General features: G+C 49.2%; 1 protein-coding gene across 6 annotated transcripts in view; it reads left to right on the forward strand.

Moving 5' to 3' along the window:
* The window catches only part of FLI1 (Fli-1 proto-oncogene, ETS transcription factor), a 122,259-nt gene that overhangs the window by 27,630 nt on the left and 70,094 nt on the right, over window positions 1-24,535 (forward strand). For 2 of the 6 annotated variants that reach the window (XM_057316585.1, XM_057316586.1), the window contains exon 1: window positions 1-23,064. This exon is cut by the window's left edge and continues 13,532 nt beyond it. The exons of the other annotated variants lie outside the window; for them this stretch is intronic. In XM_057316585.1, the coding sequence (XP_057172568.1) occupies window positions 22,957-23,064 (108 nt within the window). In that variant the 5' untranslated portion in view covers window positions 1-22,956. The remainder of the gene's footprint in view (window positions 23,065-24,535) is intronic. 6 annotated transcript variants of the gene reach the window in all.

Here is a 24,535-nt window from a genome sequence, read left to right on the forward strand (position 1 = left end):
GAGTGCTTCAGGAGAGCATAATACGGGGCCCTCGCCTGGTCTCAGAGGTCAAAGGCTTCCCTAAGGAAGTGACATTTAGGCTGAACCCTGAGTGATAAGAAGGAGCAAGCATGAAACAGGCCCTCAGTAAGTCTCTGCAGAATGAGCGAATGAACGAAGCGGCTGCTCTCCTACCCAGCCGCTCCGCGGCACTGCTACGTTCAGCATCACCAGCTTCATCTCTCTCCCCACGGTCCCTCCAGGCATGATCTGTGCGTCCATGAGCCGTTTTCTGAGCCGAGCTCCTCTGCAGTCAAGGCAAGCAAAGTGTAATAAAGAATATTGTGAGAGGACAATGACCTCTGGAGGCATTACCAGACCAGTGTTTTACTGAGTGCAGAGAATACCTAGGTATTGGCTGATACACGTCTACGTACAATGCGTCCAGAAAGGTCAAGGGCAAGAAGATTCTGGAAGGTTGACTTCCACCTTTGAGAATTCCGGTTGGGGGAATCAGCTTGGTGTCAGCTCGTATAACTCCTCACCTGAAAAGCCAGGCAGCACTTTGACAGACAGAGCTCTGGAAACCATGCTCGCTGGCTTTGATAGGAGGCACTGTCTGTCCTTCAGCAAGGGCCTGGGTCTCCCCATGCTTCAATTTCCTCAACTACAGAACGGGGAGATTCTGCCAGTGATAATTTCACCTCAAAGTGATGTTGTAATAAAGAAGGCCATGAAAGCCTTTTGCAAGATTAAAAAAAAAACCAACAAAACGCCTACTGAGGAGGCCTGCTATCTATATGTGGCGTTTGCTAGAACGTCAGAGAAAGCTCTGTGATTAAGAACTGGGAATGGCTTTCAAGACCGTCCTGGAATTACTGGGCCCTTTACCTCATCGTTACTTCAAAACAACCTTTGGCAGGCGGTATCTGTAATGTCCATAGTAAGAATGACAGTAACTATCCTCATTGAGTAGTTACTGATGGGCCAGGCGCTGTCCTGAGCGTTTAAATGCATTTTAGCACTTCTTTCCCACCGCAGCCCATGGAATACATCTATTATTAGACACGCTTTACCAACGAGAAGGAACTGAGGCATAGGAAACTCCAGTGACTTGACCTAAGTTATGCAGCTGGTAGGGTCTGTCTGATCCCAAAGACTTTGCTCACTACATATGTGAAATAGTTTGAGCTTTTCAGAATAAGAGCTCGAGGTTGCTAAGTGACTCAACATATACAATTAATTATGCCCGCCCTGGAATACAAGAGTGTTAACATTAGCAGAAGTTTATTTTTGCAATTCCTCTGGCCTTCTGGTGTTTCCACATGCCTCCACCCCTTTTCCTAACTGTATTGCTCTCCTGTTGTTTAAAGGGGGAGGAAAAAAAAATCCAGCTTCCAATTTGTCCAAATAGAAAATGAATCGCATTCCCCTAGCCAGCGCCACCGCAAAGGACCGACGTGCAGATGCCAAGCACGTTCGGGGAGAACCTTCCGTCAATGCAGAGAGGATGCAGGATCCAGGCGCTATTTTATTACCGAGATCTTAAACAGCGTTCCAGGGTCCTCTCATTAGCTCCCCTGTCCCCCATCCCACCTCATTTACTTGGATGCAAAAGAGAGAAAACAACACTTCTACCTTCTTGAGATCGAAACAATAGACTTTGCCTGTGCTACTTTTATTTCCCCACTGGGGAATCTGGGAGCTGACCTGATTGAATTCCACTCGTAGAGGTCATGCTTTGAATTCAAGGCAGAGGAAAAAGCGAAGAAAACATTTTGCAATGATACCCCACAGGTCCTGGGCACACGGGGGCCTCTCCTGGCTGCGTTGTGGTCTGCTGATAAGGATAATGCGGATGACAAGCGGAACATTTCCAGGACAAAGGAAATTCCCTGTTTCATTGTTTAAAGGAAGCCACCGGCCTGCTCAGGAGAACATGGTTTCAGGCAGAAAGGCATAGATTTCCCTGCTGGCGGGCAGGAGAGGCAGAGTAAGGCTGGTGGTGGAACCGGGAGCTGCCAAGCGGCTTGTGAGCACGTCTGTCCCTAATTTCATCTGGGGCACACTGGCGTGGCTGGAAGTCAAGAAGGGGTCATTGCTGTTTAGGGCTTTCGCAGGGGGTTGGAGATGGAGACATCATGGGCTTGGAGAGTTAAAAGCCCGATTCCTACGATGTGGCCCATTGAAGAATCACAGAAAAAGCACCAGGAGATTTAGAGAAGTTGATCTGGTTTTGAGTTTAAATTCTGGACCTCCTTTTCTCCCCACCCCCTCCAAGCCAAAATGTCAGAAAAGGGCCTGGTTTCCCTTTATGGAGTGCAAAATAAACAGATCTTCAGCAGCCGGAGAGGGGCCCAGCTCCCCAGCCCATAATGCCAGAGCTGGGGGTGGGGGGCTGTGGGGAAAAGCAGTTAGTCTTCTGTCTGGTTAGTATTTGGCATTGACTTTCATTTTCTCCAACCTCTGTTTTCTAGAAGCCTGCCTGTACGGGAAGTTACAGGAATAAAAGAGAAGCTGATCTTGGGGGTTTTCTTGCCAGACTTCAAAGGAGGTGGATTTGGGATTTTTGATAGTTTGGGGAGGCATTTGCAGAATTAAAACGGCTTTGGGGAATTGAACCCAGAGACGGAGATCTTAGCTGTTTGCCCGTCCAAGGGCACTGCTCTTCTCCCGCTGGAACCTGAGCTCTCTGGGCTTCCTGCGGGCCCCTCCCAGCGCAGGGAGTGCGCCGAGCCCTGGGCATCGTGGGGTCAGCTGTGGTTAGCCTGGCCACAGGGCTCTGCATTCCTTCTGGGCTTTGCTTGGTTTGGGTGGGTGTGACCACGAGTTTACTCTGGAGAAAACTGAGACAAAGAGTCTAAATTGGGCAGGATCTCGAATCTAATGACTTGTTTACAGATCCTGTACTTTTTCCAGGGCAGGGAGGAGGAAGAGGAAAGGGCAAGCTCGTCACTGTGGGCATGGCACATTGTTGTTTTTCATTCTAAGGAGGTAGGATAGTTTCAGAAAGCAGCAGGGCATCTGCCTGGCAGCCAGTGGGCACAGCGGCCCTCTGTGTAATTTTCCAAGGTGGGGAGGAAGCAGCGCGGCGGCCTGGGCCTCTGCCCACCGGCTTGGCTTCCGGGGAACGTACCGCTCCGGGGAGAATGCCCGAGCCTGCCACATGAAAGGCCCTGTTTCCTCCTGCTGCCACTTCGAGCGATGGGGGAGATTACCCTCTTCACCCCTGCTCCAAGTGCACCCCAAACCAGAGTACCCGGCGAAGTACGTGCACCTGTGATGTGGCTGAGGAAACAGGGCAGGGACTGTGCAAGGAGGGAGGAAATTCCCAGAAGGCACCGTCTAAGAGAAAAGCAGACTCATTAAGGTTTTGCTGTCAGGTGGCATTTATTCAATGATTGCTAAGTACAGAAATTCCTCCAGAAGAAAGAATACTGCGAATGTGAAGGCCTCTTCCAAGTTCTGGCAGTATCTCCGGGGGCTCAGAGGGGCCGCTTCCAAGACATTTAGGCCCCCAGGGTTGATCCCAAGGGCAGTGTTGAACTGCAGGGGAGGGCGGGAAGAGCCCACATCCATGGGTGTGCTCCCTCCAGTTCCCACACCAACCCATGCGGTATATATTGCAATTACCCATCTTGTAGAGTGGAAATTGAGGTCCAGAGATGTTAAGTAATTTACTCAAGACCACACAGCTGCTCGATGTGTCATGCCCCATCTCTTTTGTACCCAGTTTCTACGGGTTTACAAGGCAAGACAGTCACCCCTGTGTGCCTGGGCCCCTCAGGCTGAAGAGGACGTGGCCCTGAAAGTCACCTCTCCTGGACTGTTTCAGTCCAGGCTGGGTTAAAGTCATGCTTCAAGAGAATGCACTCCAGTCTGTGAATGGAGGAGGCTCCCACAATGCATTGAGGATTCTTGTTTTCCAAGAGCCCTCTGATGTATCCCGGCGGCAAGGGGAGGGGACTGTTCCTGGGAGCCTCTGAACAAGGAAGCCTCATAGATAATGGCATCCCCAGAAAACATTGACTCTAAACTTGTCATTTAAAAACTCTATGACATCTAGTAAGTCATGTGAAAGCTGAAACGCAGGCAGGCCAGCTATTGTAACTGGAAAAAGAGGAGCCTGCTGGAGTAGATGGGAGTTCTAATCCCAGCTCCTGCCCTCAACTCGACGTATACCCTGAGCAAATCCCTTCACTCCTCCTGGTCTCAGATTTCTCATCTGCAATATGAGGGAATGTACTCCCCATGGGATTTGGGATACAGAGATGATCCTCCCCAGCCTTCTGGGGCTCCCCCAAAATTGGCCAGGCAAAGCCACTGCTGAGCACCACCACCTTCCCTTCCTCTTCCAGCCTGGCTGGAGTCTAACCAATGGGGAGGCCAGGTCTATGGGAAGGAGGAGGTGGCAAGATTCCTTTCCACTTGTTTCCTGCACCTGGAGACGAGAACAGAGACCATTATTCGGATGACTTATTGTTTAGAGCTTTTGTTTGTTTTGGTTTATTTTTTTTTTAACTTCACAAAAGGAACCTTGCAAAGTTTTCAAATTTCTAGCTGACTAACCCCCGTCACCGCCTTGCAACTGGCCTAGAACTGGATACATCTTAGTTCACAGCAACAGATCTTACTACTTATCTGTACCCCACGCGGGACGAGGAGGGTCCGTGAAAGGGGAGGAGCTGCCGAGCAGCTGAGGTCGGTTGGACTCAGTGGAAAATCCAGAAGTGCAGATGTGGATCCAAATTGGGCTGAAAAATCTCATGAGATCAGGCTTTCTTGGACTTCCTGCTTTTAGCCGAAGCCGTATGTTCAACATAAACGAACTTTCGGTATTTTGAAACTTCCGTTTCTGATCTCAGAACCTGGAAGTAAAGAGCTGTTGCGAACATTTCCACAAATTCTGTCATGGTTATTCTGGAGACCAGGTCGAACCCAGTAATTAAGGAGCTTTAGGACACACCGCGACCACAGCAGGCTGCCGGGACAGCAACGCTAGAGGGAGAGAGGCGCTCTGGCTGAGAGCTTTGCAGACAGGCAGGACTGGGTTCGAATTCTAGCTCTGCCACTTCTGGCCCTGTGACTCTAGGTTTCCTCATCAGTTAGATGAAGAAAATGGACCATTTCATAACGCCAGGAGGACAAAATGGGGTGTTTGCTCCATCTGTCCCCTCTTCTCTCCTTTGTATGTGTCTGATATGTGCATGTCCGTATGTATGTGTGTATATATGTATCTCTGTGTACATCTATACAAAGCACATGTGTGGGTGTGTCTATTATTTACTTACAACTTGAATAAGTTCTCCCCGAGACTAGGGCAACCAGTTTCTACTAGGTGCGCACTTGGGAGTCGCTGACATCTTCCTAATTAACTGGCAAATGGTGCTTTACGCCAAGGCGGCGAGCAGCGAGGGCTCTGGGTGCAGAAAGCATGAGCTTTATGGAACTGGACAGAGCTCAGGTGCTCTCCAGGGGCCAGCGAGACTCACCCTGGGCTTTGGAAGCTGAGCTATGTTCATCACAGCCTCATTTGCTTCCAGAGCTTCTCTTGCTTTCCTCAAACAAACCAGAAGTGATGCCAGGCAGACAGGTGTCACAGCAAAGCAAGGTGTTGTGGGAACAGTGCACAGTGATCAGTTCGAAGGAGCAGACCTGTGTAGGGATGAGAAAGGAGGAAAGACAGAGAGTCAGGGACGGGAGGGAAGGTCCATCGACATCCTCCCAACGCCAGGAGAGCTGGCTCCCTTAGCGTACCGACCGCACGTGCGGCTACCTACTTCTTTTCTTTTCCGTGTTGCGGCTGAAAATTTTCTTTTGCTTGTTAAATACGTTGTGCCTTTTTAAAGTATTTTTTTGAAATAATGATTTCCAAAGTCATACCTCAGCTTTGTATAAAATTGGGAAAACAACGAAAAATCACAGAAGAAAAATGCAAAAGTACCCATCGTCCCACAACCCAGAAAGCAACCTGTTAATGTGTTGATGTGTTTCCTTCCAGTCCCTTTAATGTAAATATATAGACTTAGATACCTTATTTTTTTAAGATTTTATTTATTTATTTATTTATTTATTTATTTATTTATTTGAGAGAGAGAGAAAGAGAGAGCATGAGCAGGGGGAGGGGCAGAGGGAGAAGCAGACTCCCCAGTGAATAGGGAGCCCGATGCGGGGCTCAATCCCAGGACCTTGTGATCATGACCCGAGCCGAAGGCAGAGGCTTAACCGACTGAGCCCCCCAGGCGCCCCCCACATATGCTTTATTTTTATGTAGCCAGAATCTTATTGTTTTGCAGCCTCCTTTTATTCTCTCTTATTACTAAATTATGGATATTTCCTGTATCATTAAACTCTTCTACATCCCCATTTCTAATGGATGTACAGTAAATCACTAAAAGAGTGTTAAGTGCTGGACTTTAAGTATATGTCACTTTGGTCCTCCCCAGTTTCCGAGCCTGGGATGGCATGTTTTTGTAACAGGGCTAGACTTCTTTTCTATTTCAATAAAATATTCTTTATAGCCTTTAGAAAGAAAGCCACATGAGATGCTGAAAAGGAGATGTTAAAAAAGTCAGAGTCCCCCTTGAGTCATAAAACCGGAGGCCCAGGAGGCGGGGCCAGCCTTAGCTCACCTCCCTGGCCTCGCCCCATGGAAGCCCGAGAGACCGGATTACAGGCAAACCCAGGACCTGATCTGATAGCGCAAAGACACCCACAACTCTGAATTTCCTGCTGCCACGAGGCCTCTTTTTGCATATGCTGTTTGACTTACACATACGTGGAAAGCAACTACTAATAATAGAAGAGTTGCCTCTTTTCTTCCGTTGTCAGACTCCCCAGTTACTGCTCAGCAAGCCCAGCGTCTGGTACAGCTGCCTGCCACTCCCCGGCCCCTCGCAGCAGCAGGTCAGCAGGCTCGTTGTCAGCAAGAGCCCAGGCCCTTTTCGCCTTCTCCGTGTGTGGCAGAGGTTGGGAAGGTAGCTTTCTGAGGACTCTTTGTCTGCCGAGGGAGCAGGCCTCGGCAGGGGGAGGCCCTCTGGCCACCCCCTGCCCTTCCCCCGCCACCAGCCAACAATTTTCTTCTCCTCAGGCCCCCACTAACCCAAGCTTGCTGGACTAACCTCGAGAACCTGGAACCTCCTGGCCACTTTGGTAGAATCAGTCCTTCCCAGTCGGTGCTGACAAGTGTGTGAATGAGAATCCTCTGTGTGCCCCTCAGGACCAGCCCTAAGTTGGCTCACCCCTGCAGGATGCCTTGCAAAGCTGGGGCAGTCAAGCTCTTCATTAATGCCTTGACTCACATGGTGCCACTTAATCATTCATTCATCCCACTGATAAGTACTTAGTGCCTCCTGTTCCGGGGACTGTACTGGAGGTAGCAGTAGGATGGAGAATAAAACAGACGAGACCCCAGGGCGCCTGGGTGGCTCCATCAGTTAAGCGTCTGCCTTGGGCTCAGGTCATGATCCCAGGGTCCTGGGATGGAGCCCTGCAGTAGGCTCTCTTCTCGGTGGGGAGCCTGCTTCTCCCTCCCCGTCTGTGGCCACCCCTGCTGTGCTCTCTCTCTCTCTCTCAAATAAATAAATAAAATCATTGAAAAAAAAAACCACAACACACAAGATCCCTGCTGTCCTGAAAGATACAGAGGATAAAAAGGAAGCACCTAGAGTCAAAGATTCTGTGGTGGGGGTCCCAGGGGAAACACCTGCTGAGTTCTAAGAGACCCCTGATACTCTTCTGTGCTATGTTTGACATTGGGATCCCGTCCTTAACCAATCCCCAGCAGCCCTTGAGCATGGCTCCCCTCACAGCTCTTCCAGCCGCTGAGCTGAAGAGAGACCATCTCTTTGTGCAAGATCAGTTATGGGCAGGAGAGCGAGCCTGGCTCAAGCACAGAGCCCCACAGACCCTTGTGGTCAGGGAGTTCCTAAATGAACTCGAACCTTTGGGGGCTGGGATCTGTTTACTCTTGGCACACTGGGATTTCCTGTTTCTAAGAAAATGGGCTTAGATGCTCAGCTGCATTAACCAAACAACATGTTGACGCAAATGAATCTGAAACTTGCCAGCTCCAAACTCTCTAGAAGGTCAGCTTTAGGAACGAAGGAATGGAATGACGTTCCAAACCCCGAATGCCAAGCTAGGTGACTCAGGCCAGGTATTTACTGGGAGACCTCCTCTCCTACCCTTCCAGCCTAAAACCCCACCAACTAGGTTTGGCGTCAGAGACTTCCTGGAGCAGAGAGAGGATGGGGGAAGCTTTCCCGGGCCCACAGCCAGCCTTAGATGTAGGTGTCCCGGGTAGCCCTAGTGAGAGGCTCGGGAAGATTCACCCCCACGAGACTTCACCACCAGTATCCTGTCTGCCTGAAATGGTCACACTGAACTCATTTCTTTGAGTCTCCAGGAACCTCATGTAACACTCGTTGACATGACTTGAGTGACTGCATTGACTATATGAGCTGAGCTTAGCAAGGTCCTGGGACTGTGGCAAACGTGGCAAGTTTTGACAGGGTGTGGGGGAGGGGAAGGAGAGAAGGCAGAGGAGAACTGACGAAAGGATGCTTTTTAGAGAGGCTCAACCCACAGAGGGGAAAGCACCTCGGTAGGAGTGCAGGAGGAGGACCACGTTCAGACAAGAGGCAGAACAGGCTGCAGACACCAATTTGCTGATTGCAGACATCAAAAAACCCACCTGGCCTACTTAGCGACAGTTGGCCCTCTCATAGAGCATTCACTTTCTTATCTGTGGCCCTGGGGTAGGAGCAAACTCTGCGGGGATAGGCCTGCTCAGCCTCCAGGGGAGACAGCTCTCTCTGCTGGGAAGAATGCTACAGTTTTGATCAATAATTCCAACCAAGAAACCGAGTGGTATGGCTTCCACAGGAAAGTGAAATGATGTGGGTCAAAAATGTGTAAATTATTGGAGATTTAGTCCATCACAGAAATTATAGTCAGGGAGATGTGGCTAATTACTATTACTCCAGCAGCAGCTAGTCGAGCAAGGTAAAGTTCCCTTGGGAAAACCCAGGGTCTGGGGAGTGATGCGGGATACAGAGCGTCCACGTCGGAACATCGAACGCGGTCATTCAGTGTGTATTCTGATCATGTATCGAGTAATGTGAACTGTGGGGGAGTCCACAGAGAATCGGGAGAAAAAAAAATATCCATGACAACTGCATACAAGTCCAAAACAACAGTGGAGTCATTAAAGAGAACAGAGAAGCGAGTGAGGAATCGGGCAGTGTAAGCAAGAAAAGCCAAAAGAAAAATCCAGAAGGAAAGGAAAATGGCTGTGGGTTTGGACTGGTATGGGGAGTTTTCATGGGGGAGGTATGCTGTGATCCAGGAAGGCTCAGCTCTGTGGGTGTCGACGTCTTCGGGTAATAAGGGGCCTGAATCAGGATCTTTACAAATGTTGGAGGCCCAGGAGCATGACGAGTAGCAATGGTGATGGTTAATGTTGTGGAACTTTGTGCGCGAGGCTGTAGACATTTCAGAGATGGAAATAAAAGAACCGCGTCCCCTGCACCCTATATGGGCTGAGTGTCAGGAGGTGGCCCACGTGTGGGAGAGAAGAAAAGAAGCAGGACAGGGGTAGGAAGGCTCTGTTTGAGATTCCAAGGAAGAGATGAACGGAGCCCATTCCTTCTCTCAGTAATTTAGTGATCAAACATTTACTGAGCACCTACTATTTCTGGGGAGTGTGCAGCATTGGGAATGCAATTATGCCTTAGACAGGGCCCTTGCCTTTGATTAACTCAGAGTCTCGTGACAGAAACAGGCATCAATGGACACTCACACACGAAAGACCAGAACGTGCTTTCACAAGACGTACAAGGTGTCCCAGGAAACCAACTGAAGGCACAACTAACCCTGCTGGAAAGGGCTGAGGGAGTTGGGGATGGCTTCACAGGGTGCAGGGAACAATGGAGTTGATTTCTACAATGATCTGGAATTTACCTCACAGGGTATTCCAGGGAGAGGGAAGAGGCATGAACGGGACCATGAACGTGGGGAAGAACGTGCCCTATTAGTAAGGGAGCCAAAAGTATGGAGGGAAGCTGGAAAATAGTTAGGAGTTGACTCTTCAAAAACTTTTGTAGCAGGCTGCAGAGAATTAGATTTTAGGTTGCCGGTGACAGGAAAATCAGTACATGTTTTTATAAGACAGTATGGCGACCAGTATTCCATTCAATGCCATTGAATAAGTATCTCTGTAGAGCTCCTCCTCCAGGCAAAACAGTCACTGTGCTGGGTAGCTTTATAGGTCATGCAAAGAGAACATGCCCCAAGCCCTCAAGAGACCCCCCAGGAAATTTGGTGAGGAGCGAGTAGAGAGAGTGAGTGAGGAGAAACCCGACCACAAATAATTCTGATGTCAAACTGGAATGGGTTCATTGTTCTAGGAGAGGCGCCAATAAAGGGTTATGGAGACAGAGATTCTCCACAGCCCAGAGTCGTCCCGGCCCTCTCAGTCAAAGCAGGCCTGATTTGGAGGACCAACCCTTTCTCATTTCCTTGGTAGTATGACCATGATTCTCCCTCCAGCTACCAGCAAAAGTGCCTTCATCAGGGTCCACAGAGAGCTATGGGGCTCAAGGCCAGATGCCAGCAAATAGGAGACACGCAAAAGCCACCCAGAGCAAGCTTGACCGCTCGCCATCTTGACAGCCTCCACGCCGGCGGGTTTGACTCTAGGCTGTGCCTCTAGGTGTTCTGTTGGTTTAGATAAAAACTATAATTAGCTGCCACAAATGCAGTGAATGTGGGAGGGGCAAGGGAAGACCTGAATGTGAAGTTTTTTCTGGATTCATGTATTTCTGGCTCTTCTTCTTGCCTCAAGTCTGTGTTCAGCTAAGTACAGCTGACCCTTGAGCACCACGCGTTTGAACTGCGCGGGCCCACGGTCTTCTCTGGTGGCTTCCAGTAAAGCCGCGTACAAGTGTTCTGCCTTCCTGAGGATTTTCCTCACGATGTCGTCTTTTCTCTAGCTGACTTTGTTGTAAAAACACAGTATATAAATGCATATAACAGCAAAATAGGTGCGGATCGCTGTTGGTGTTACTGGTAAGGCTTCTTCTGGTCAAGAGTAGGCTGTTAGTAGTTCAGTTTTGGGGGAGTCAAAAGGTAGAGGTGGGTTTTCAACTGTGCAGGGTTCTGCGCCCCAAACCTCTACGTTGTTTGAGGGTCAACTGTACTTATTTTTCACATGTGAAGTAACCCCCACTAGGTGAGCCTGAACTTGATCCCTAGAGAACACTCAGAAACTCAGTCAGGGCCTCCCTGTGTCTCCCTCCCCCTCTCCTCTCCTCTGGCCCCAGCACGCGTGCGTTGTATGTCCACACGAGCGCACATCTTCAAGCAGGACGTAGGAAGCTGGCGGGTGCCCTTCAGAGCATGACCAGAAAGGTCAGCTCCTCACCTCACCTGTGAGCGCAGGCAGCCAGGGGCTCTGGGGTAAGAAGCACCCTCCGTCGAATCCACCTAACGGTGTCCAAGAGCCTTCCGCTCACAGAAGCCTGGCCGAGAAGGCAAAGCAAGGACAAGGCTGCCACACAGACCTTTTGCATGTAATACATGATTTACAGACATCTTTTATCCTTCCTTTTCTTCTCTCTCCTTTTCTTTCTCTCTTGCTCTCTATTTGACTGAGTTGCCCCAGGGCTGGTGGTTTCAAAACTAGCAGCTGCAAACTTATGAAGGAAAAAAACCCAAACCACAAAAACCCTTCTTGTGAAAACTGTGTGTGCCAGTCTAAAAGCAGTAGGCCGTGCGGGAGGGACGCCTGTGAACGTGTCAGGAAGCCAGAAGCAGGGAGCACGATGATCACAGCTGGGTCTTTAGATCGGAGGGAATTACAATGCGTTCAGGGCACGGGGGGAGTAGGGGACAGGGAAGGAGAGGAGCTTGGGAGGAGGAAGGATCCCTCACTGGCCAGGAAGGCCCTCAGAGGAATGGCTCCCTGCATCAGCTGAGCTGTCTGAAACAGTCTGGCTTCCCAAATGCAAATCAGACCAGCTGTTACTACCACATTACTGGCATCTTCCTCCAGAAGACCCAAGGTCCAGCCTCCACTCTGAGTCCACTGGGGAAATTTGAAGCACATAGTAACCTATGTAACTGTGTCCCAGCTCCTGTCTCAGCCCCGATCTCCCCAGCTAACACCCACTCATACTCACCAATGCACTCATACTCTGCAGACACCTCCGATCAAACAGAAAGCTACCTCCCCCGCCCCAGCCCCAAACTCCTACTCCATTGCTAGTTTCAACCAACAAGTCAATCTGAGGGAGTAGGGAGTAGGAAGGACGTGAGGAGAAATCCTGAGACCCTTTAAGAGAGAATCAAGTCCTTGTCTGGCCCAAGACTGGAAAACAAAGTCTTCCGAAGTTTCATTGCATGTTAGGTCTGGAGAGGAGAATTCCCAGAGTGACATGGAACTGGCCGAGGCTCTTTCTCTTGCCCAAGCTCCACACTTGTACCATCTTTGGCCAGAATAAAGAGGGTGCTTGAGTCATTTGGCCAGTTCTTTGAGAGAATGTCCTTGCACCCTGCTGTGGATGGGAAGAACAGGCCATTCATAGGCCCACAGACACAGACAAAGGAGGCCCACCCCAAGATGTCCCTGTGGACAGTCTGCATTGTCATGCACCATGGGAAGAGTACAAAAGAGAGGGGCAAGGTGAAGCTCAATGAAGAAGACCAGATGGACTCCAGTTGTAAAAATAAGGCAAAAGAAATCTAGTGTAAATGTGAGTGTGAGTATTTGAGGAGAAGAAGCAAAGTTGGTGAAGTGATCAAAACTGGGTGGGGTTAATGAGAGAAAGCTTCAAGGAGGAAGTAAGTTCTGAGTAGAGGTTGAAGGAGGGGAGGGACAACGGCTGGGGTAGAGGAGGGGGAAGAGGAAGTGTGTCCTGTGGGGGAGGGTGGTTTGTCTTTGGAAAGGGTAATATTGATGGTATGGTGGCCCCGGGAGCTGTGCCATACCTGAGGTCCTTCCTCGAGGTAATATCATTTGGATATATTTTCAAGGAGGAAGAATAATATTATTGACTAACAAAAGGCAGGTGGTGTCGTGGAAAGGCTTTGGAAGGAGCACAGTTTGGAATCAGACAGATCTGAGTTCAGGTCTGAGCTCTGTGCCCTGTGAGCTGGGTGACCTCCCAAGCTTCACCTTCCTGAGCTAGGAGACGAGGAAATGACTTCCTCAGGCTGTGGTGGGGATACAATTGGATGAGAAAACTTAACATAAGGTGCTCGGTTTTGCACCCGGCACATAGCAGCCCCTCAATCCCTAGTGACGGGTAGTGTATATTTTATTGCTTATGGGTTAGAAAAGCGGCCACAGAAAATTGCTTGAAGTCTCCGAGGGAGAGAGAATAAGGGACCTGGAGGCCTAGCGGCTCCTCTCAGCAGCCAGGCCCCGTTGCTGCCCTCCGGGGGGGACGAAGTCAGTCGAGACCTGAGCACATCCCCGTGCTAGGACCTGGGTAGTGGCCGTTGGCTTGAGAAGCAGGTAAATCCAACCACGTGCGCTGAAAAATACTCAACACCCAGCTCTCCGGGTTTGCGTGACGGTTCCCTATTTCCATGATGGAAGTACTCCCACCAGGGTGGACTTCTAGGTCCCCATGCGGGATCCCTGAATGTACAGCTGGGGAGAGAGGGATGCAGCGAGCTCTCGCTCCCTCCTGCAGCCAGCGGCACAGGGGCCGGCCGTGGCCAGCTCAGAGCAGAATGGGCACCTGACCTCCCCGCCTGGCCTCGCTTTGCTCCCCGCTTGTTAGTGGAGTAGAGGGGTGCGGGGCTGACGGGGCAGAGGAGCGGCATTCCCGCTCTCTTCTCCGGCCTGCATTGGGCAGAAGTAAAGGTTCCCTCCCAGCACCCACTTCCCCTCAGGACAGTTCCATACTGACTAGCAAGTTCGTTTTCCTCCCAAGCTGAAACAAAACAAAACAAGAAAGGGGCTCGGTCCAGTGGGCCTTCAGCAGAGTAGCTCTGCAGTGAGAGGAATCAGGAGGGGCAGGCAGGGAGCCAGCGGCGCCCCAGACTCGCTCTTCCCTGCAAGCACGGTGGCCACGGTTCACCCCCCGCCGGCACCAGGGAACAAAGGAGGCAGTGCACCCCCAGTTTCCCGTGAGGTGGCTGCAGGGTCTGGCTTCATCCTTAATGAATGATCATTTGGCAGGGGCTGTCACAGACTCATGGAATGCCAGATCCAGAAAGATCTTAGGAATTGTCTGGGAGCCCCCTTGCTGCCCAGGTGAGGGTACTGAGGTCAGACCCCTCAGTGGTGTCAGATCTAGAACCTGACTTCCCCTTCTTGCCTGCTTCTGGGTGGTTCTCCGGTAAGCTGATGCTCTTACATGTGTCTCACATCATCACCTCTGTAATTCCTGTGGCCCCTGGGAGTATGAGGTCCCTTCAGCAAGTTCTATGCCTTTTCTTTCTGGTGTATTGCCCACAGGCACCCAGCACAGCTCTGGGCAGACTTGGGGGCGAGCCGATCAGCAGATCTGCTCTTGCTTGGCAGTGAAGGAAATGATAGGAGGAGTGGTGGGAGAAGGATCAGAATTAGGGCAGACCCTCCAGCAGATTCTGTCTTGGGGAGTCCCTCCTTCAGTTACAGGGAGTATCGGCTTTCCCCTCCCCAGTTTACACCAGCAGGCATCACCAACTTTTCCTGAATAGGAGGGAATCCTGCGTTACTCACATCACGGGGCAGGATATCATAAACCATGTCAAACAAACCTCATTCAGTTAGCCCTCTGGCTCGGGGGTGGGGTGAGGGAAATGAAAGGAACCCACAGCTCTCCACAACCTCGTCTCCAACCACCAGAGAAATGTGCCCTTCTGCCCAGGGTTCTCTGGTTCAAGGAGGTGAGACCCACATTGAGCCTTCACGTCGGTGATACAGCGGCCTGTGCCTGTCTCGGTTCCTGACGAACTTGCTGGGCCTCTATGGGAATCTTAATCCTAAAGACAGAGTCACCGTGGAGTTTCATCTGCAGGGAGCATGTGATGCTGGCAGCCTCTGCCTTGTGACCCCGCACCAAGGAGACGCTGAGGACACCCAACCAGGCTCTGCCAGGAGACTTCGTTATGCCGTGTTTAAAAGAAAAAAGGTAGAAGGAGGGACTCATGGCGTTACAGGAAGTGAGATGATTATATTTATAAACAATGAGCCCATGTTAGCATTTCAGGTGTCCTGATTTATCTCGCAGGTGGGAGGGAAGAACTGCTGGCAACCTTTCGCTCAGGGCTCTGAGTTCTGGAACAGGATTTCCTCTGCAAGTTGCTGAAGATCAGATAAAATTCTTAATCTCAGGCGCACATAGCCACAGGCTTTGGCCCCTGCCACTGTGCACTCAACTTTGAATCATGAGACTGAACAATGGTTTGGGACTCCATGCAGTGAAAGAGGTGGGAGAGGGTCAGGCTGGAGGCAGATGGGGGCGGGGGTCCCCAGGGGCCGTCTGCCTCCACTAAGGGCTCCTGGGCAAATCTGGATCCCTTTGACTGCCTTTGGCCTCTTGGTGCCAAGTAGAAAGCATACAAAATAGCCTCAAACACCTACCCCGTTTCTGAAAGGATAGGAAACAAGCATTCACCTTTGCTTCTTGAGCTGGGTCCTTCTGAACCCACCTGGAGGCCCGCATCCCGGGCCTTGGCTGGTGGGACCGGGAGGTTGAGGAAACGTTGAAACTGTCCTCCAGAATGTTGGTGCCTATTTTTTCACAATGCATCATACAACTTGAACATCTTCTCAGAATAGGAAGAACCAAGACCGCATTTATGAAGTGGCACTGTCTTAGAGGCTGCTCTGAGGAACGGTGGGGAACCTGGCCTCGGAGCAGGTCCAGCGTCAGAATACAGCATCCGTTCGTGCTGAATGAGGTAGCTGACTGATTTAGCACAAAAAAAGCTGAAAGTCTTGAAATCGGGGTCTCTCCTCCCCAGGATTCTTCTGCTCCACAGTCCCACTGTGATTTCGTATTCTTATTACCCCAGCTCTGACTGCCACGCCTCACACTCCCTCACAGGGGTACGAGGCTACCAACTTTACTCAGATTCTCTTGTCTACTGCTCACAACCTCATCATTCCCATTTTACAGATGGAAACCCAAATCTCAGAGCCGTTTCCTAATGTGCCCCAAGTCCCCAAGCGCGCGCATTAGATCGGAGTATTTAGGCCCGCCTTTATGAGACCAGCATCTCAGTGACCCGCTATTCCTAATGCTCACCCCCGAGTTTCTTCAGCAGGTGGGACAGGGCCAATCAGAGCTGCTAAAGCCAGGGCCCGGCTCGAGCATATGCACTTTAGTCTAGAACTCGATAAATAAACTGGCACCCCCAGGAGGTCACATCCAAAGCAGTGCAGAATGGCTCTGCTCTGAGGGAGGGGCTGGAACGAGGACCCTTTTTCCTGTCCTCCTGACTGGTCCTGTTTGAGAACAAAGGTGGTCTGTGGGGCCAGGCCGTGCGAGTCTGGGCACCCACAACTTTTCTGTGGGCTCTGCCCCGATAGGATTCCAGGGAGCTAGACCAAGGGCTGTGTGCGGGCTATACTAGGAAGGGATGGACGTATTTATTTGCCAGGAGAATGTCGGGGGGGGGGGGGGCGGGGAAGGGAAGTCTAATTAATGCGTTTCAGGGGAAACTCAATCTATGGGATGAATGATTTTCCCAGATGGGTTGTATTTAGAGGCTCATGAAAATCCTGCGTTTTTCCATTGCTGTTTCCCATCCTTTCTGAGCCTTGGCTGAATGGATCCGGAAATCCTTTGGAAAAGAAAATGCACTGGTCTGTTCACCTTGAAAAGGAAGAAACCCAAAAGGCGTAATGTCCCTCTTCCTTCTCAGGTGGAGTGATTAATTTTACAAGCACCTCAGGAGGCCCTGCGGAAAAGGCAGATGCCATGTCCTCTCCCAGTGAAAAAGTTCATAATAATCTGTGCAAAACAGCACCTTTGGATAAACACAATGCGGCTATATATACCCTCGGCCGTTTCCTGTCGCTCTTGCAGCTTGTGCAGGCTGGAAGGTAGGGTGAGGCTGTGACCATAAGCCACACGGTGACATGTACATGAGCCATGCCCTCTGCTTCCTGTGCTGCTGACAACCTGCTAGAGTAGCCCCGCAGCGTTCTGGGGCTGCCCAGGGCGATGGAGCACCCCGAGACCTGACTGCGGGGGTGTCTCCGCAGGGTGCTCTCATCTCCGGGTACAGCTGCAGATAGACGTCGGTGAGAAAAACACCAACGAGCCAGCATGCGTGTCCAACCGTCTGCTTGTGTAACTTTTGCACCACAAAACAAGAGGTCAAGTAAGAAAGGGCGGTTAACAAACTGAGCAGGCCTTCTTCTGTTAAAGGGCCAGTGTCGAGTAAAAGACTTCCTGAGCGAAGTGGTATTAAAATCACTCGGCCCAACCCAAGGGTCACGGCCACGTGCTAGAAACCCACAGTGCTGGAAATAGTAACCATGATTTGAACTTCAGAATCACCTCTCATTTCGGGATTTCAAAATGTTCAAGTAGACGGCTCACAGTGTAATTTTGGAGTGGCAAATGGGACACCCGCTGCACCAAACAGTGCATCAAGACACCCAAACATGGAGAGACTTGTCCAAAAGCTAGAGTAAGTCCTGAGAGACCAGAATAAAGCTCAGGGCGCCCTCCTTTCTCCACCCAGCCAGCGGGTGCTCAGTGTGGTATCCTGCCACACCCTCCTCCTGGAGAAGATGCGGGGCGCAACCTTGCACTGTTGAGAGGCTTTTCAGGAAACTCCGATGTGCAGACAGAACCACGGCGAGTCTCCATTACCCAGGCCCACGTGTTCTACGTGATTCGCTAGATTAAAAGTCTGGAATGCACTCAGGCAACAAGTATTTATGGAGTGCTTACTATCTGCCAGGCCAACTCCTGGCTTCTTAGCTGAACAAATGAGCCCAGACTCCCTGCCTTCAGAGAGTTTAGTCTAGCCAGGGGAGACATTGGTCGCCCTTCTGCACAAATGAATATGTAAGTAGAAATGTGGTAGGGGCGAAGAAGAAAAAGTAGAGTGTCCTGAAAAAGGACTTAAGGCTCGGTATCGTTTGGATGGGACGATTCAAGGAAAGCCCCTGTGAAGTTGTGATATTTCCACATAAATGATGGAAATGGGAGGAAGGAATATGCAACATTGCTTCCAACACATAACCGAAGCAAGTTACGATTCTAAAAAGCGACTAGTTCCCCCCCCCCCAAAAAAAAAGTAATTGCTGTCTGTCTTGAGCTTACTTCCCTCTTGCAACAGTTTGGGTGGTCTGTGGCAGGAAAGAAGCAAAGAGAGAGGTAGGGTCCTCCAATGACGTGTGATAAAGGCACCATTAGGGTATCTCATTGCTTCCAGAACATGTCTGAGGGATGTTCAAAGGTGCTTTATGCAACCGGATTCTGTGTTCAAAATAGTGTGGGAAACGCTGGGTTATAGAAACACGCAAAAGCCTCTTTGCCTCAGGGTTTATCAGAACCTTGCATCTGCTAATAGCTCATATGTATCATGAGCCTCCAAGGGAAAGAGAGGAGCAACATCTTCTGCAGCATTTTCCAAACAAATGTGATGGTGGAAAGTTTTGTCCCTGAGCACCTAACGTAGGCTCTGACACTCGCATCCGCCTAGGACTCACTTGGGGTATGTATGTAGAGAGTCCCGGTGCATGGGCTCAGCTCCTGAGATCGTAATTCACTAGGTCTAGCATGGTCAGGAAGCTTTTATTTTGAAAATAAAATACACCAAGTCTGGGAAACACACTTCAAGAAGAATGAACCAGGCTGGGATCCCAAGAAGCATCTCCCGCAGCTCTACTCATCGCCACGACGGGCTTCCTTGGCTGCCCCTCATTCTTTTTAACGTGGTCGATGCTGAGTGAACAGAGCTAAGTTGTGGGTTATCTAGCAAAAAAAAAAAAAAAAAAAGTCACAATAACAGCAATAATAATAATAATAATAATAAGCAAAGTGAGTCACAGACCCGCAAATCCGACCTTGGTCTAGAATCTGTGGGGTGTCTCATGTCTAGCTGCAAAGACCACGTTTGTCCTTTGAACTCGGTTGGCAGGAACATCATGTGTGGCAGAAGACTGAAAATTCCTGACATGGTGCAAAGGCAGGATCCAGCAGAATGTTTTCTGATGTGCCCATCTGTCTTAGTCTAATTAGCCCTGTCTCTTTGGCAGCCTCCCGTCCTTTCGAATGGAACAAAGGTACCCAGAAAGACACATCTTGTTGCATTCATATGCAAAAAAGTTTGTGTCTTATTTTCTCTCCCTCTTGTCCTGGCCCATCAGAATGAAAAAGCCTGGAGGAACAGGCTCTTTTCAGAGAGGCTTGGCTCCCACAAGCTCCTCCTATCTGGGTTGCAATCAGCATAATGGGAGGGGGGGTACCGAGCATGTGATTGTGACTGGAGCTCGCTGGTGAGACGCACACGGGTTCAGATTACTATTACCTATGGCCCGGCAGGCCCCAGAGTTCCACGCTCGCTGCAGACAGAAAACACTTTGCAGTCACACACCAAAAACATCCGTTAATACCACATGCCAGAGATCTGACCAGGTTAGAGGAGAGACATGACGTGGGAAGGAGGCTATAGAAAAAGGAGAATGTGAGAAAAAAAAAATAGCGTTCTCCTGCACGTTAAACAGCCCTGCCTTGTCCATCTCAGAACATTCTTTAGCCAAAAAATTTAGGGATGGCAGTCCTTGTGCACGGGCGGAGGCTGGGATTTTCGCAAACGGCGGGTCTGGGGGTGAGTGTTGTGTAAGAGCATAGACAAAGGTGCATCGTTTAACCTGTGGAGCAGTCGAGGACGATCGTCACCGAAACCAGGAGGAGAGGAAGAAGCGGGTGACATTTCTGCAGCGATAACTGCAGATGGAATGCGTTTGTCCTTCTGAGCCACGAGGTCTGCATTTCGGTGTGTTTTGCTTGGTTTGCACTAATGCTCGGGCTGGTGGTCATTTGCTCTCGGTGGCCAGTTTCGTTTCCTGGTTTTGAGAAAATGGCAGTGAGGCCTGTTGCTTGGGCATGCTGTGTCACTGAAGGAAGTGTGCAGTTATAAAATGTCAAAGCCAGCAGCCTCGTGCCCAGTGCATGCCATCAATCAGCAAGTGTCTCTGGGCCTCTAATGAGCCCACCACAAGTTGAAGTGGTAGCTGACAGATAAAGATCGTGCCTTAAAGCTGCCTACAGTCTAACCAAGGGGGCAAGATCAAAAGGCAAAGAAAAATGGCATCAATATGAAAACCGAAATGTACTCACGGCCGCTACGTTTTGGGGCAAAGAGTGCATTAGAGACAGGGTGGCCCCATGGAGAAGGCTGGGTGTCTGGAGTCCGGGGGGCTGGGCTCACATTCTTCTACTTAGCAGCTTTGTGACCAGGAATGAAGTCTTACCCTTGCAGAACTTTCCTTTCTTCACCAGCAAAATGAGGAAGGCGAATAATACTACCTACTTCCCCATTAATCATGGTGATTAAGTAAGATTATAGGTGTGGGAAGTCTCCTAGTAAGATAAATGTCTTGAACTCTAAAGCAGTCGAACAATCTCAGTTATTAGTATTGCTATAATCGCAGTACGGAGGGAAATAAGTCTAGAAGATACATCTTCTGCCATTGCCATTAAAAAGAGAGGGGTGCCTGCATGGCATGGTGGCTTGAGCTTCTGACTCTTGGCTTCAGCTCAGGTCGTGATCTTGGGGTTGTGAGATCGAGCCCCATAATAGCCTCCACGCTGAGCTAGGTGTCCACTTGGGATTCTCCTTCTCCCTTTGCCACTCCCACTTGTGCTCTCGCTCTCTCTCCCTAAAATAAATGAAAAAAATCTTAAGAAAAAAAAAAAAAAAGGAAAAAGAGAGAGAGACTGAGTGGTGTCCTGGAATTAAACCAGCCCAGGACTTCGTTCTGGTCCCTTGCTATTTGCTTTTTTCCTCTATAATAACTTAAAGGTAATTAATAATGGTTATCATTTGTATTGAAGGATTTAAGATAAACTTATTTCTAAGATTTGGAGAAATCCAAGAAAATAAAGTACTTCCTAAGATACCATTTGGTTTTCATTTTCAGGGAGCTGACCTCTGATTTAGAAGAACTTTGTGCACGTGTAGTCAGTGTAATTCCTTGACAGATCAGTTTGACCGTTAAGAAATAATGATAGTGGTAATCGGTATTATTAGGTCTCGAGATAAGATAGGCAAATAAAAAGTCACATTATAACACCTGCGTGATTGTGATTTACTCACTAGTTGAATGAGCCCAGGGTCTAAACTTGGCTGAATTTGGAGAATAAATTGTGAAATGCTTCTGAATTTCATAGGCCTTTCTGAGCCATCCCCACCCTTACGTGCCAGGCCCCCTTGGAAATTCCCAGGATTCCTGCAAACAGAAAAGAGTATTAAGAATAATGTTTTTAACATTATCCTTTGAGGGTCTCATGTGCTGGTCTGAGAAATTGTTTAACAAGACTTGAAAGGGAGAACCTTGGAAGGAATAGGACAAAAGACAATTGAAGCAAACAGCTAGAAACGGGGAGCAGTTGATCCTAAAGTTCCCTAACACTAAAATCTCCATCTGGTATCCAGAGGCCAAATCTCAGTGCCTTGGGCATGACCAAGGAGGCTATCTATTCAGGTTAACATTGAGACTTTACTACAGAAAACCTTCACCCAACCCCACTAAACAGGAAATGCAAGCTGCTGGAGCTTAACATGCAACCACTCTTCAGGTCCCCAACCCCCACTCCCGCCCAGCATCAGTACCTTGTTCTTCCTTATGGTGAGCTGTACACATTCATTTAATGTGTGCAGGGCAGTCAGTTAGAAATTGCTAGAAAAAGAAGACCTGGTAAGAATTCTTCACACTCAGGAATCTTAGACTCAGGAAACTTCCAACAAAAAGGGGTGATAAGAATTGATAAGTTATAGCTTTGGATGGTGACATTAGCACTCTGGCTTCTGAAACCCTTAAGCTACGCCCCTCCAACAGTCTTATGCTTGAAATTCTAATTGTTGGCTTGATATCCTGAATCCCTTTGTCACTTAAGCATCTTTGAGAATGTGGGAACCTGGAGAGGTTTTGTGAGATGCACCCATTTCAGACACACCCAAGATATGCCAGGTACAGATAAAAACCTCCATTGTAGTTAAACATCTAAAAACAGAGCTTATGGCTAATGGCATATCAATAAACCATGTTGTTCACTGGTTTTCCAAAGCAAATGTTTATCAAATACTGTATATATGATCAGAAAACTAGAAAGAATGGTTCTTTTTCTGATTCTGGAAGAGACCGACAGCTACCGTGTTGTCTATGTGCATACTTTCTGCTCTAATACTATTTGCATAAGTTAAATATTTATAGTACACTATTTAATAGTTTTCAAAATGCATTGTAATTTGTGGGTATTTGTGCGTATGCAGGTGTGTGTGAGGGACCATGAAAAAGACTAAGATGTCTTGCTATTGGGAGAAGAGCCTGACTCAGCGCCCCAAACCAGTCCAGACCCCAGTAACCAGATGATAATACTGAGCCTTCCTCCCCATGCCTCAAATGGGCATTTTCTGAAGGATCTTTGAGTGTATATGAAAGAGTACGGATGTCTTTCTGAGATCAAGAGGCATATTTCTCCAGTAGATTTGACTCTTAAACGGACAAGAACTTCTGAAGACCTTTTTCAAACTGAATTTGTTAAATCTAGCTGCTATGTAGTGATGACGGTGTGCCCCCCCACCCCACCCCTGCCCCACCCCAGGAGCAGGAAAAGGCCTCTTGATATAGAACAGAAAGAAAGAGTGAGACCTGGGGGCTAGCCCAGCTCTAGCCCCTCATCTGTAAAATGAGGCTGTATCTTCTGGCCTACCTCACAGTGTTATCTTCAGGACCATGCTACCTGGGAGCTGAAAAAACAGAACACACAGCACGAAGTAAGGTATTCCCGAATGAGACTCATAGAAGAGAAACCAAAGAGGCATGTTTCACATCTCTCTAGATGGCCTCCACGACATACACCTGAGCACTGGCCATGTGCAACATGGAGTCTCTCCAAGGTCAGTGAGTTCTACAACTTGAATGAGCCTTTGGGGGGGATTTCGTCCAGCCCCCGTCTCTCAACCATGACCTCCACCATGAACACAATGTTCTTTTTTTTAGCCCATCCTTTAAAATTGCTTTTTAATGGAATAGATAACACATGAATACGTTCTTTTAACAAATTCAAATAGAGATAAAGTAAGACCCACCACACACACCCCTCCAAGTCTTCACCACACACTCCCCCTCCAAGTCTTACTCCCCATCCTACATGTGGCCATTGATGGTTTATTGAGGTTCCTGGGAGAGGTCATGTGAATGATGTACCGCCTTTTCCCTCAGGAAACGACCTTTCAGGCTGAGTGCCAGTTACTGTTGCTGTAATATTACTGGTGAGGCTTTCGTGGAGGGTCTACTTTCTACCCAACAGCAGATGGTCAATATTACACACATAGTATGGAGGGCTTGGCAATAAGGAGCAGAATGGCTCAATAGAACCTTGTGTGGAGATAACGTGCTGTCTCTAGGGGCAGACATAGCCATCAGTAGTTCCCTGAGCTGAAGACTTCCCCGTCAGCACCGTCGAACTCTGGAGCTGGGAGAGATACGTGTAGCCGGGTTCTACCCTTGAGCTTTCTATCTTGGTCTCTGCAAGGAACATCCACAGTTTACCCTAAAACTGTCATTGTGGCCGTGTAATTTGTAGAAAGTGTGCTCATGGGGCAGCAAACTCTTTCCAAGCTTCCCTCATCTTCCCTCACCCTTCCACCTTAGGTATCATAGATCCACTGCTTCATTTATGGAAGGGGAAATGGAAGCTCAGAGAAGTAATCCTTCCTTAAGGGCCATGGCTGAGCAGTGGTGGAGCGGAGACCCGAGCTCTGGGTCCCCTGTTCTTGTTCGGCTGCTCTTTCTACTCTAAGCTCCTTCTTTCACCTGTGCCTCTTGCTAATATCCCATCCTAAGAAATCAGGTATAAATAACACATTGAAATATAAGACAGCCAAGTCTCTGCCTTTGGCATCACTCAAGTGCTTCAAAGCGCAGAGCCCCTGGGTACCCCAGTTCATCCCTTGCCACCCGAGCTTTCCAAACGTTTCTGGGTGGGATGCCCAGATTCAAGGCCATTTCGATTTCTGGGTCTTCTTCTACCTGCTGAGCCTCTTCATGGGCTAGAATGAACAGAAAAATCTGGCTTGTACTCCTGGAACCCCCACTTGAAGCTGTGTGACATTGGACAAATCCCATAACCTAGCTCAGGCTCCGTTTCTTTACTCATCAACCATTGGGCCTGCCTTAGGGTTGTCATGAGGGCCAGATACCAGAACACCTGTGAAAGCATTTTAGGAAAGTAAATGCTACGAACAGATTGTCATTGTCAACACTTGGCTCATCCTCTTATGTCCGGGACTGAAAATATATGTCCTCTGTTGACAGCTAAACAACAACAAAAAATTGAACGAAGCAAAGACCCAGGGCTGTGTTTCT

Source organism: Ursus arctos, unplaced genomic scaffold (genome assembly GCF_023065955.2).
Source record: "Ursus arctos isolate Adak ecotype North America unplaced genomic scaffold, UrsArc2.0 scaffold_22, whole genome shotgun sequence".
In the NCBI taxonomy this organism is placed as follows: Eukaryota; Metazoa; Chordata; class Mammalia; order Carnivora; family Ursidae; genus Ursus; species Ursus arctos.